The sequence below is a fragment of the Fragaria vesca genome, linkage group LG5 (genome assembly GCF_000184155.1).
Source record: "Fragaria vesca subsp. vesca linkage group LG5, FraVesHawaii_1.0, whole genome shotgun sequence".
Taxonomy (NCBI): domain Eukaryota; kingdom Viridiplantae; phylum Streptophyta; class Magnoliopsida; order Rosales; family Rosaceae; genus Fragaria; species Fragaria vesca.
The window spans coordinates 18,260,131-18,273,295 of NC_020495.1; the positions used below are offsets into that span (position 1 = coordinate 18,260,131).

General features: G+C 38.3%; 2 protein-coding genes across 2 annotated transcripts; one reads left to right on the forward strand and one right to left on the reverse strand.

The window, feature by feature from the left end:
- Positions 1-1,429: 1,429 nt before the first annotated feature.
- Positions 1,430-4,313, reverse strand: LOC101296385 (tuftelin-interacting protein 11-like). The gene has a single exon (XM_004299995.1). It carries the CDS (start codon positions 4,216-4,218, stop codon positions 1,636-1,638), a length of 2,583 nt encoding a protein of 860 aa, XP_004300043.1. The 5' UTR covers positions 4,219-4,313; the 3' UTR covers positions 1,430-1,635.
- A 306-nt stretch (positions 4,314-4,619) lies between these two features.
- Positions 4,620-12,155, forward strand: LOC101296668 (histone deacetylase 9-like). Its single transcript, XM_004299996.1, has 14 exons — positions 4,620-4,786; positions 4,868-4,980; positions 5,065-5,182; positions 5,840-5,914; positions 5,985-6,204; positions 7,275-7,338; positions 7,683-7,775; positions 7,866-7,974; positions 8,206-8,255; positions 8,338-8,428; positions 9,384-9,454; positions 9,737-9,835; positions 11,539-11,605; positions 11,728-12,155. Exons 1-14 carry the CDS (start codon positions 4,750-4,752, stop codon positions 11,811-11,813), a joined length of 1,293 nt encoding a protein of 430 aa, XP_004300044.1. The 5' UTR covers positions 4,620-4,749; the 3' UTR covers positions 11,814-12,155.
- The last annotated feature ends 1,010 nt before the right edge of the window (positions 12,156-13,165 follow it).

The following is a 13,165-nucleotide window of genomic DNA, read 5'->3' on the forward strand; positions in this document are numbered from 1 at the left end:
TAGAACAGTATCATGTAATGCTTTCTTTTTTTTTTTTTTTTTTTTTCCTAAAAATAAAAAAGTAACAACTGAGTTTAGGGCAGCCACACACGTATAAAATTCGTGACTAACCCGAGTCGGTTAACAAAAGGCTTCAGGGCCATTATCTTCTTCCCCTTGATTCCAGGCAGAACATTGTCGATGCAAATTTGCACTGGTGCATATTTTAGAATGGTTGTGCGAAACTCAGTTTGTATTACTTCCTTCTCGTGGCTTGAATACTATTGCCATTCTTTCTGCTGAAATTAGAACAAAACGCAATTAGCTGTCCACTTATCGATGGACATGTACACAAAGAAAAGCCAAAAAAATCTTCAAATGCATTTTCATCATAGATTACAGATTAACCAAAGAATCTAAAAAACACGGCTCAAATTTGTGATCACTAATATTTTTTTTTCTAAATGAACTTTATCGGAGAAATTGAACAACTAATGCATGATTTAGTTACAATTCATGAAATCTCAATATCCCCAAATGATAACAAATTAACAACAGAAAGCAGTAACTTTTGGTCAAAACCTATAGAATGAAGTATATAAGCATTTAGTGATTAGGTAATGGATATGTTTGAGCCAAAGGATCAAATTTGGATGACTTGAGCAATACTATATAATATATAATCTCCTTAATGCGGAAATGGCTTCAAATTTGGAGACACCTTTGTGAAAATGAACAATTGAATTTGGAGAGTACTTCTAGAGTTGACCAGAAAAAACATAAATGATAATAAGCTAATTGAGAGAAGGTAACAAACCTTACCAGATGCGTGTTGTTCTTGCTCTTGATTCAAGCTTTGAATCATTGCTCTAATTTTGCATAGCATAGCAAAAAAGGTGAAGATGAATGGTCTGGTTTTGCTACTACACAAACTTGCCAGGAGAGTTTTGTTCTTCAGCTTGATCAGAGCTTGCGATTCAAGTGTTTAGAGCAGACTAAACACAGTTTGTCGAGAATGTGTTCAATGATATGCTTATATAGTCAAGATTAGCCGAGAAAATTCTCACTTACAAAACAGCACTCGGCTAATGAAGTTGGAGGGATGAAGGGATAAAAACAGTCCATACAAAAGTTGGATCAGTGTCACCAACTTTTGTATGTTAGAAATTTCCAAAATTGGATCAGCCCTTGAAGCATCAAAGGAATACACAGCATGAATTTTGAAAATGAGAGCCAAGAAATTATAAAGTGCATACATAGGAATTTGGGAGCTGAGATTCTGACAGGTACCTTCTAAATCTTAAGGTTTATGCATTGACAAAAAAAAAGTGCATACAGATGGAGCTGAACTCAAACATGATGAATATCAGTAGACATCAGAATGAAAGCAATGGATTGTCTGATCAGAATATGGAACAATCAAAATAATCGATAAGTATGGTAGCACATGTCTACACAACCAGCTTCTGGAGTAAATACATATGCAAAAGTAAGCTGATGGTTAAAAAAGTTCTAGTTTGCAGTATCATTGGTCTGCCAAAGATAAGCTGAAAAAGTATGACCACGCTAAATTTTAATTTTCTGAACTCAAGAGGGGACACATGCTGCAAAAGAAACCTTACACCAACTCCATCTCAACTTTCAAAAGATTCAGTGTCAGCGTCTTTTTGTAAGGGAGGTATTGTGCAGGTCGAGCAACTTCTCCAGGGATACAAGGGACCAAGTATCCTCTGTTTGGGCATACACCTTTTGATTTAGAGAGTCAACTATTATGCTTACTTTACCAAACCCGTATATCTGGTGACCATTATGTGTCCTAGTAGGCTTAGGCCTAAATAGCAACCCATTCTGCTGTGCATGGGCTTCAATAACATCTTTCAGGGTCATCTCGTGACCAGTGCCATCCATATGGGCTGTGGCTGCTGCTGCTTTTTGCTGTGCCTCAAATTGCCGTTGCTCAAGCACTCTTAGGTAGCTAATATTCTCTTTCAAACCAGGTTGAACCACCTCCATACCCTCAACAGCACGATTCATCATGTCAAGGCCACAATTAAGCTGATAGCGGATACTTTCATTTGCGTGAAGCTCTTCAGAGATAAGTTCCTTCCAACCTTTATACCAATTCAAAACTTCTTCAAAGTTCGGGTTTGATATTAACCATTGATATAAAACATGTATCCACTTGGGGAAGAAAAACTTCTCCAACATATCTACCATCAGATGAATTGGAATAGCAGAAGCCCAACTCATGACCCAATTAAACTGATCAAGTCTCTGATCTGCAGGGTTTACTTGGAAGTCTTGCAAAACAAGCTGCAATTTGGGTACAATAAATCGATGCATAAGCTGTTCCCAGCTTGCAGGATCAAAAACCTTCTTCCAAGGTGAGAGTATCGTATAAGCAGATCCATCACTGGGGTGCCATGCACCTAGAACATTACTCAACTTGTAGCGTATTGTGTGGTACACCTCCTCCAACTTGTGTCCCAATAGCGGTAGCCATGGATGCACCCAGACGTGAATGGGAATGGTGTCCCGGTGAGGTTCCCAAAAGTCAACTGCTTCCTTCAATTTGGGAAAGACTACCACATCCAATATGCTATTAAGAACAGGAGCCGGCAGCAATTTCTCCCAAGACTCCAAAAAACGAAGCATGGGTTCAGGGTCCTTAGGCTGCCAAGTATTTACTCCAGCGATCCTCACCGCTGGTACCACAACCTCGGAGACCAATTGGGTATAAGGAGACATTGAAGAATCCCATATATCAAGGCACCGCTCATACTCCCCCTCCCCATGAAGCAGAGCCTTCCAGGTGGATACCACATCCATTCCATGAGACGGGTTCCGCAAAGGATCCCAACCCTGAAACATCCTGATAAACAAAGGGAGTGCAAAGGAACAGGCAATGCAGGCCAGGTTACATACCTTATAGTCATCGGCATACCTCCTCTGCAGGTCACTGAAACCCTTTGCCAGAGAATCCAGCGTCAATATTCCCATGGCTTTCTCTTCTCCCAATCGGTCCAACACATTTGTGATATCATCCAAGCTATCCAAGTGCTCCTTCTGCATATCCACCTCGGCTTGCAACTTCTCCTTCTCCTGCTTCAAGATTAATGCAGTCTCTCTTTCATTCCTCAAATCCCTATCAATCTTTTGGATATCGAGCTCAGCCATGTCTAGAATCAACCTCAAGTTGTGCTGTAGCTCAGGCATGGGAACATTCTCTTCCCTAGCCTTCTCCTCAGCATTCAAATTCTCCAAATTGGTCAGAACTCGTACCTGAGGTCCCCGCATATCAACCACCTTCTGCACAAAGACCTCGACACCTTCTTCTTCTTTCTTGGCTAACAACTCCTTGGCAGAAATATACCTATCCTTGTTACTCCTACTGGCAACCACCTTCTTCCAGGAATTCCTCTTCTTGGTACCGGCAGCAGCAGCTGGCAACTGCTTCTTCGGCTTTTCCTCATCCAACTCTTGCACACTGGGCTGCTTGGTTTCCTTGTAGTCATTAAACCCCATACCCATATTCTTCGGCCTCAGCTTAGCTTCAATGGGAGCAAGAATCCCTTGCTGGTTCTTCCCAAGCCCACCTCCTTTGTATCCCATTTTCTCAAGCATCTTCATCCCAAAAGCCTTTGTGTGCTGCTCAAAGGACCCCAAATTCCCATCCCCCACTCCTTTGGATTCCGAATTTCTCCGAGACTGACTACTCTGCTGCTGCTGCAATTTCATCTTCTCCTTCTCCTTGTGTCTCCTCCTCTCAGCTGCCTCCATTATCTTCTTCCCAAACGCCGACGGTAGAAAATTGCTAGCATCTTCCTCATCCTTCCCGACTGAACTATTCAATCCTAAACCGGAACTACCAGAATTACCAAACCCTAAACCACCACCAGAATTATTGAACCCTAAACCAGAACCTGAAGCACGAGCGCGGTCGATGTCGCCGGTTGGCTGCTTCAAATCGTTCTCGGCTTCCTGGTTGGGCATGACGACGCCGGTGGAGACGAAGCTGACGGGCTTTGTGAAGTCGGCGGTCTTTTTGTCTTTGCGGCGTTTCCTGGAGCCGTCGTCTTCGTCGGAGTCGGAATCGGCGAAGCAGCCGTAGATAGAATCGTCTTTGGTCTGGACGCGCTTAGTCTTGCGGTTGCGGTAATAGAACTCGCCGTCGATCAACTCGCCGCCCTCGAAATCGTTGTCCATTCCGAACCTTTCCATCTCCTGATAATCATCCATCTCTGAGATTGCTGAATGAAACCCTAACCCTAATTATGAGAGAAATTGGAATAAGAAGTAGAGTGGGAAATTGGGAAATAAATTTGAGCAAGAGCTTGGTGTTTGACACGGGGTTTCGGTTTTTTTTTTTTTTTTTTAAAAAATTTATTTAGGAGTCGGGGTAAGTTGGTCTAGGTAAATACGCAGGCTCTTCCTCCATTTATACTTTCACTAATGTGAAATATCAGCGAGTCAATATAATATTACTCGAGATATATGAACTATGGAAGACTGGTAAAAAAAAGGAAGTATAGATTTCACTCCGTCTCATCTTCCACTTCCGAAAAAGAAAAAGAAAACAGATTCAAGAACCCAGAGCGTAAGACTACCCTAAATTCTTTCTCTTTAATTCTAACCTCTGCGCTGTGAATTTCTTTCTCGAATCTTCTTATGGCTTTTGCAGCATCCTGAATGAATTCGCATTTCAATTTGCAGATTAAGACGAATTCGCAAATGAAATTGAATTTCTAGGGCTTCTGCGAAATTGGAAACATGCGCTCAAAAGACAGAATCTCTTACTTCTATGATGGTACCAGCTCTTCCTCACTCCTCCATTGTTTTCTTTTATTATTGATTTTTATTGAAAAAAGAAAAAAACTGGGTTTTGCAGGGGATGTGGGCAGCGTCTACTTCGGGCCCAACCATCCAATGAAGCCACACCGGCTGTGTATGACCCATCACCTTGTGCTCTCTTATGATCTCCACAAGAAGATGGAAATTTATGTTAGTTTTTCGTCCCCTTATACTTCACTCTTTTTATCTGCTTTTATTTCGACTGCTCCTATTGATGTGCTTGTGATTCTCCAGCGGCCCCACAAGGCGTACCCGGTGGAGCTTGCGCAGTTCCATTCGGCCGACTATGTTGAGTTTCTCCACCGGATTACACCGGACAAGCAGCATTTGTTCTCCAATGAATTAGCAAGATGTATGTGATTTCCGTTGATGTTGTTATGTATTTGTTGTGTGATGTATGCCTGGGTTGTTCTTGTTCTGAGCTTGCCCAGCAAAATGTTTGTTCTTGTTATGAGCTTGGCAACAAAATGTTAGTGAAGCCATGTTGGGACATGTGTTTTAGACTTTTAGGATGACCTTTAATTGTCTATCTGATTACTGGCTTAGTCAGTTTCACTAGTCAGTCGTTACTGAATTTTGAACTTTTTAATACTTATTGATTACCTTTCTGTGAGTTCATGTTGTAATTCAATGAAATGTAAACAAAAAAAAAAAGCAGAGTATCAGCAAGTGAATTGTGTGGGGGTTGCATAGTTTAATTTATATAAATAGTTGTTTTAGAACTGAATTAAGTAGGATCAGAAGAAAGAGGAAGCATGATTGACTGCCAAGTTAGGGTCTTGGAACCACGAATTCCAAATGGTTGTTAGACCGTTCCTTTGATTTTAGATCATGCATCAAAACCTCCGATATGCTCTAGAGACTGATTTTTCACTTATTCTTCAATTTGAGTGGAGTTTTGCAGCTCTCCGCATGAGCAATTGAAACCTCTATCTAACTTGATAAAAGTGCCTGGCATCTCTTCCCATTGTGTTCTTGCTTTTCTGATTCTTATGTTTTCTTTTTGTAGATAATCTTGGAGAAGATTGCCCTGTATTCGACAACTTGTTTGAATTCTGTCAGATTTATGCCGGCGGCACGATAGGTAATTTAATTTTTTTTTTTTTGTAATTGTCAATTGTGAATCTATTATACTGATTGAAATCTCAATGTAGATGCTGCACGTAGGTTGAACAATAAGCTCTGTGACATTGCTATAAATTGGGCTGGTGGATTACACCATGCCAAAAAGTGTGGCGCATCTGGATTTTGTTACATCAATGATTTGGTCTTGGGTATCTTGGAGCTTCTAAAACATCATGCTCGGGTATTATACATTGACATAGATGTGCATCATGGCGATGGGGTAGAGGAAGCTTTTTACTTTACTGATAGGTAAATAGCCTGCCTATTATGGATTTAGTGAAGGAATGCTTTCTCTGAATTTGTTATAATGAAAATCTATACTACCTTTACTATTTAGCAAATATTACTCAAAGTTGTTGACATAATAATAGATAACCAATCACTGTATTGATATAACAAAAAGGTTTAAGACTTTATCTAGTCATTTTTTAACTTGCAAATTGTTTTATGATACTAAAACTACAAATGAAAGGGTGTGAATTAGACTTGTTGGTCAAGATGATAAACTTTGTATTCGCTGTGTGCTAATAAGTTTGAATACAAATTTGATGCATATAGTAGCTAGGAATTGATTGGGCAGTGAACCCCTGCATTTTCTTATTACTCAGTAACTTCTCTTGTAAGAAAATAATGTGATTCCCAGCCATGAGTAGGCAAGAGCCATGCTAATTATTACTGTCTAGATGAATGAATACCACTCATCATCGTTTGGATCTTTCTTGAGACTTGGGATATGCTCCTTTCTACGCCCTACCACTCTGTACTTCACTTCCAATATGTAGAGTTGCCTTTGCAGCTTTGCTTTTCCCAATCCTACTTCCGGGAAAATTTAAGTAAAGCTTTTTTTTTCTCTGCAATCATTAATGCTTTGGGTTTGTTCTTAACACATCCAAATTCTTTTGACTTTTCTATTCTGTCAGCTTGACTTTTTTTTTATTATGCTGAGGGGAATCATACCCCTGATTTTTCCGAATCCTAAAACCAGTGTCTACTCTCCCTCACCACTTAAGCTAACCTTAAGGAACATTTTATCATGCACACACACATACTCGCCTGCAATCCTTGCCTTGAGGTGTTTATGAACAATTTATTGTTATTATTTTTTGAATAAGGCTGCCCTCAAGCCTTCATTAATGAACAATTCATTAGATATACCCAAATTGAAGGAATAGAAAGTTCAATACAGATAAATTAGTTAACCCTTTGGGTGTGTTAATAACAAATTTTCCTTTCTACAATAATTTTCTATTAAAGAGTTGTATGTTGGTATTTTGATTTTGTTGACCTCTTATGCCATCGGTGAAGTTTGACTTGGACAGGGTAATGACTGTTAGTTTCCACAAGTTTGGGGACCTATTTTTTCCAGGAACCGGTGATGTTAAGGTATTTTTCATGCTCTCGTTTGTTCATTCAGTATCTGCAATGGTGATTTTTTTTTAATATTTATTGTTTTTTGTATGTTTCTTTTTTCTATTTTATAGGTACTACACAATTTAGTTAATATTAGTGTTGGTCTTAGTGGATAGGACTTAGTCACATGGGAGTCTGTTGATGCATAGGTAACACTTGTTACACAAGCTCACACACAAACACTCTTGCATCCGTGGTCCATCGATCTGGTGTATACGTTTTAAAACCTGACATGTATATGTTATATTGCATCTTCCGCAGCTAGTCTTTATGAAGTTGAATTTTTTATTGTATTAGTGTTGCTATTTATTTTGAAGGAAATAGGAGAAAGGGAAGGCAAGTTTTATGCCATTAATGTCCCACTAAAGAATGGAATAGATGATACAAGCTTCACCAGACTTTTCAAGACTGTAAGTTCTGTAAGAAAATTAGAAATATGTATTGAGTTTGACTAGCTGGTATCAAGTGTATGACTTAACTTGCAAATTTAAATTTTGTAGATTATTTCCAAGGTTATTGAAACATATCAACCAGGTGCAATAGTTCTCCAATGTGGGGCAGATTCGCTTGCTGGAGACCGCTTGGGCTGCTTCAATCTCTCCATTGATGGTGCATGTCTTATTGTAATTGAAGCATTTTTTTTCCTCCTCTTCCATTAGTTTTTTTTTTTTTCAATTTAAAAGGATTCTATTTCTTTCTGATTCTAAATTATTATTATTATTATATATGTATCTATTTATTTTAATTACTACGTCATGATCTGAAGACATTTACAAATTTGGCAGTTGCTATGTTTTATGGTAAACTGATTATTTGGTACCTCTTTAATGCTTCTTACAGGTCATGCTGAATGTGTTAGGTTTGTGAAGAAGTTCAATATACCCTTACTGGTATGTTTCTCATTGAAGTAAGTGTTACCAGATTCTCAGTGTTATAGATCTGGCATACTAAGAGCATATCTCCTGCCTGCAGGTCACAGGAGGTGGTGGATACACAAAAGAGAATGTGGCTCGGTGTTGGACTGTTGAGACTGGAGTTCTACTGGATTCAGATCTTCCCAATGGTATGCAAATGAATTTTGTATAATCAAACGGACTACATTGTTGTAAAACTTTTTTTTTTTTTCTTTTCTCCTTTTGTTATAAGCAACGGAATGACACTATGAAGATGAGGTGAAAAGAAAGTATAATCTTGGTAATATAAACCATGTGTATTTTGGACATTGTTTTTTGGATAGGTTCTAATTCCCTAGTCTTTTTGGGGTTGCCAAAAAAAGGTGCTGGCAGTCATGATAATGCTTGGTCTAATTTGCTTTCTATGAGCTGATTGATATTTGCAATGTTCTGGTTTATATATCCATAAGCACCAGGGCATCAATGAAAGCATTTTATACCCTCCCTTTACCTCGTAATATTGACATAATTCCCGGTCCAACATTAAAGAAAACCAGTCTTACTCTGTGAAGTTAAAATATATATTGAAATCATCCCCATGGATGATTTTTGCTGAGCTTGTTTCTCCTATTATCCTATCTAAATTGACTTACTGACGAGAAGGTTATCAGAATGTAAAATTGCATTCAGCTGTACATCTTGATATTAGGATTTGTATTGAAACAGATAAGTGATATTTCAAAATTCAGTACCATACAAATGAATTAGTATTCGCTGTTTGCAAATTTATATTTTAGCTGCTCTAATCTGGATCTTCTATGATATTTTAAGTTGCATGGGATTGTTATGCATCTTTGTAAATTATCTTCTTTAATGTCATGGCGTTCAAGGTTGGATGACCTACGAGGTCCTGATTTTTGGGAATATACTCAATTGTATAGGTTGCTTTTGCATGCATACTTTATACATCATTTGACTGATATAAAATCCTTAATTAAGTTAAATAATCATGTGTTGCTCCAATTTTGCATGGCCATTTTTCATACACATGGCAGAATCCCCTTCAGTTTCGTTCTTGTCTGAATATGAATTTATTATTTACCTCTACTGCCTTCTTTCTTGCAGAGATCCCAGAAAACGAGTATATTAAGTATTTTTCACCAGAGTTCTCGTTGAGGATTCCAAATGGCCATATAGTATGTAATTAGTCAAAGTTTATGTAACTGTGCAATTTACTTTAGTCAAGTTGATTTGATGGATGTCAACGGATCGATTTAAGGTGGTGATTCTGGCACTTAACTTTGCCGCATATTTTATCACTCGCACTCCACTTTTCTGAAGTTAAAAGTGCAGTGCAAGTGGTAAGGTGGAGTGCCAAAATCACCTCCCCAATTCAATAGGCAAATATTAAATACACCGTCTTTGTCATTAACAGTTCCTTTTTTTTTTTTTTTTTTCTTTTCTCTTTGGATGTGCAGGAGAACCTAAATAGTAAATCATATCTTAGCACAATTAAAATGCAAGTCTTGGAAAATCTTCGTTGCATCCAACATGCTCCTAGTGTACAATTGCACGAGGTAAGTAACCAAGTAGATGCCAAAGCAATCAATTATCCAAATATCTAGCATGTCATTTTATCAATAGCAACCTGACACTATGGTTTTTAAATAAATTAAATCCACCTGAACAATTTTCATAATTGCATGTCACTCCTCTCACTTCGGGGCTTGTCAATGTATAATCTGAATTCCAAGAAAAACAGTTGTAATATGGACACTCATACCTAGCGCAGCAAGAGCAGAGCATGTTGAATTTTTTAGTGGTTATGCTTGCACGAGAGACCAAACTATAAGGTTGGTTACATGTGTTAATTTGGATATCCTAAGTTTGATGATGGGCTTTACAGGGTGGTCAGATTTATCCATGGTTCAGGACATCAAACTTAGTGTAGTCATTATATAAGGTATCACCTGCTAGGCACTTGGGAACACCAAATTAGTGTGGTACTCCAAAATAATTGATGCCTAGTAAATCTCCCGCCTACGACCCTAACTTATTTAACACAACTGACGGTTAGACTCAGCACAGTACACAGTGTGCATATCACTTGCCTTTACACTGTACACGATGCACTCAGATCTGGAGTCTCGGTACTCGCTTGTACACACAGTGCATGATGCACCCAGATCTGCAGATGGCATAGGCTACTGTGACTCCGTGAGGGCTATACTCAGGGCTATTAGGTTGGCTCTTCACCATTTTCTTTTAAGGACGCTTTTCACATTAATGTGAAATCCTGCGAACTTAGTAACGAGACTTTAGTTAAGATTTTTGTTGCTAGCTCAATAAAGCTTTCAATTAGTCTAGGACTAAGCATGTGGGTGCTTCCAGTTCTAACAGAATTATTATGGTCTATTTGATACAGGGTATTAAATAGGACTTACAAATGAGTTTGGGTTATGTTTAGTATGACCTGGTACTTTAATGAATGGTACTAACGAGGGCCGTTTCTTTTTCAAAACAGGCTCACTAGGTTTCCCACACTAAGCAGGCTGATAACTTAGAACATTTTCCTTTCTCTCCTTTCTCTCCTTTCTTTCTTTGTCCCTCTCTCCATCAGGAGCACTCATGGTCATCTTCCTCTCTCTCTCTCTCTCTCTTGCATTCTTTTACTCTATCATCGCTGTTCTTCCTTCTTCATCGCTCATCACTCATCTTATTCTTCCTCATTACTGTTGAATTTCTCTTTGCTGTGATGCTGCATCATTAATTTACTTTTTTTTTTTAGAAACTCTTTGCTGCATCATAGAAGAGCCAAGTCTTTATAAATCATCCTTTTTCATGGTGACTTCTCCCATCTCTGGTTCTTCATTCAATTAAGGGTGAAGACATCTGAGAATTTAGGTATCTGCACTGATGAATATGAACTTGGCTGCAGAGTATGAGATTTAACTAAGAGAGAATTTGATTGGCTATTGGACTTTGTTTAGGCTTTTCAGATAATGGAGCACTAGCCAAATCGGCTAATTCTCATGACCAAGTTGGAAATATGTAGAATGAAGAGATGATATAATTAGAGAAATAAATGGCTTGCGTTGTGATGTGAAACAAGATGAAAGAATTTCTGTCTAGTTCTCCACCACCGGAACATAGCCAAAGATTAGTCTAGCTTAAGCTCACCCCCTGTAATGAGTCTTAACAACTAGTGAGGTATGAGCCCTTAATAATAGTATATTAGTATATCACGAGTTGACTTCAATTGATGCGTTGTCTATTGCAGGTTCCACCAGATTTTTATATTCCAGATTTTGATGAAGATGAGCAGAACCCTGATGAACGTGTGCATCGTGAGTTAAATTTCTCGAATAATTATCTCTTACATGGATGCAGTAGCACTAGTGTAGTATGTTTTTGAAATCTGCTGATTTGCTCTTCACGTGATCTCTAATTTTGTGATTTGATTCCTCAGAGCATACCCAAGACAAGCACATTCAGCGTGATGACGAATATTATGAGGGGGACAATGATAACGATCACAACATGGAAGACACATAATTAACATTGACATTGTATTTATGGGGGCTATGGTCAACAATATAAGCTTAAAAATAGTACATGCTACAGTATTGTTGCATCAAATAGAATGTAATGCTAGATCAGGATTCAGGAAGTGGATTTCAGATGCCCTACGTGTTTGGCAGCCTAGGCTAGCCGCCTCATTTTCAGGGTCCTTTAATTCTGAGGTGTGTTTTGTTTGTCTTCCTATAATCTTGTTTATGCCTCAAAATTCCTTAGAGCTGTTGTATCATAATTGCTTCAGTGCCTATTTCGAACGGCTTATTCCATGTTTGAGTGCTAAAACTTTCAATATACGGAGGTGATTTATTTTAGTGAGTGAAAATGTCTTGCATGGGAACTCGTACTAGATTGCTGATGATGTTAGAACCAACTGGTACAAAATACAATCTCCAAAATAGATATCAATGGCTATGAAATATCAAATCTACACAGCAATCGGTTTGAATCAGTCAGGTCATGCTTTACGGTAAATGCGATGTATGTAAATCAAACAAATCATAGAGATTGGTGTTCTCGCTCTTTCTAAGTTTTTGATGAACACTGCCATTCGTGAATAGAACAAAGCCTTACCTCTTAGAGAATTTAATCACAATGACCAAGTATTAGCTCCAAGAAACTCCATTTTCAGCTGCTTAGTTCAATTGTCACCCCAAGAATCTGGCCTTTTTCACTCAGCATCTCATTTATCTCTGACTCGCAGGAAGGTGGAGTGAAAGTTTGATGCTGAAATAATAGGGGTCTCACAAATCAATCTTACTGCTTGTTAAACAACAGTTGTTGTACTTTTACACTTTGGCAAAGCAGAATGTACATGGCTCCGTGATAACTCTAAAGCAGAAACTCGTTAGTTTTGTTAAACAACACAGGGAGGAGCTTATACTTAAAGTGGAGTCTGAGTAGGGGATTTGGAAGTTCCAAGGGACTTCAAGGTGACGGGATTATGAGTGGTGATGTAAGCTTGAAGTGTAGAGATGTAGTAGAAACAGAATCTACCGGTCACTATCATGATTGAAAGATCAAAATGTGCATACCAATAGTGTCATGCATGGAATTTCTTGTGGTTACGGATTTGGATTTTGGAGTGTATTTGTTGCAGGTGAGTACTAAGCTTTTCTTTTGCTCTTTTGACTGCACTCAAATTCACTACAATTGTAATTAATTCGTGGTTTCTAAAATGCTTATACAAACACACACTACCATTTTAATTGAGATCATGAAATGTAACAAATAATTGTTCTTGTTCATGGAAGTCTATTACGTCAATTAGAGTAAAAAAAGTAATCAATACAAAGAACAATCCGAGCTTGTTATTGGTGTTTGAAAATGAG

What these genes read in the sequence shown, in the direction of transcription:
- LOC101296385 (XM_004299995.1), bottom strand. Translation starts at nt 4,218, where the DNA reads ATGGATGATTATCAGGAGATGGAAAGGTTCGGAATGGACAACGATTTC.
- LOC101296668 (XM_004299996.1), top strand. Translation starts at nt 4,750, where the DNA reads ATGCGCTCAAAAGACAGAATCTCTTACTTCTATGATG. An exon ending in TCACCAGACTTTTCAAGACT is followed by an intron (nt 7,776 to 7,865) that starts GTAAGTTCTGTA and finishes TAAATTTTGTAG; the next exon opens with ATTATTTCCAAGGTTATTGA. An exon ending in CCCTGATGAACGTGTGCATC is followed by an intron (nt 11,606 to 11,727) that starts GTGAGTTAAATT and finishes TTGATTCCTCAG; the next exon opens with AGCATACCCAAGACAAGCAC.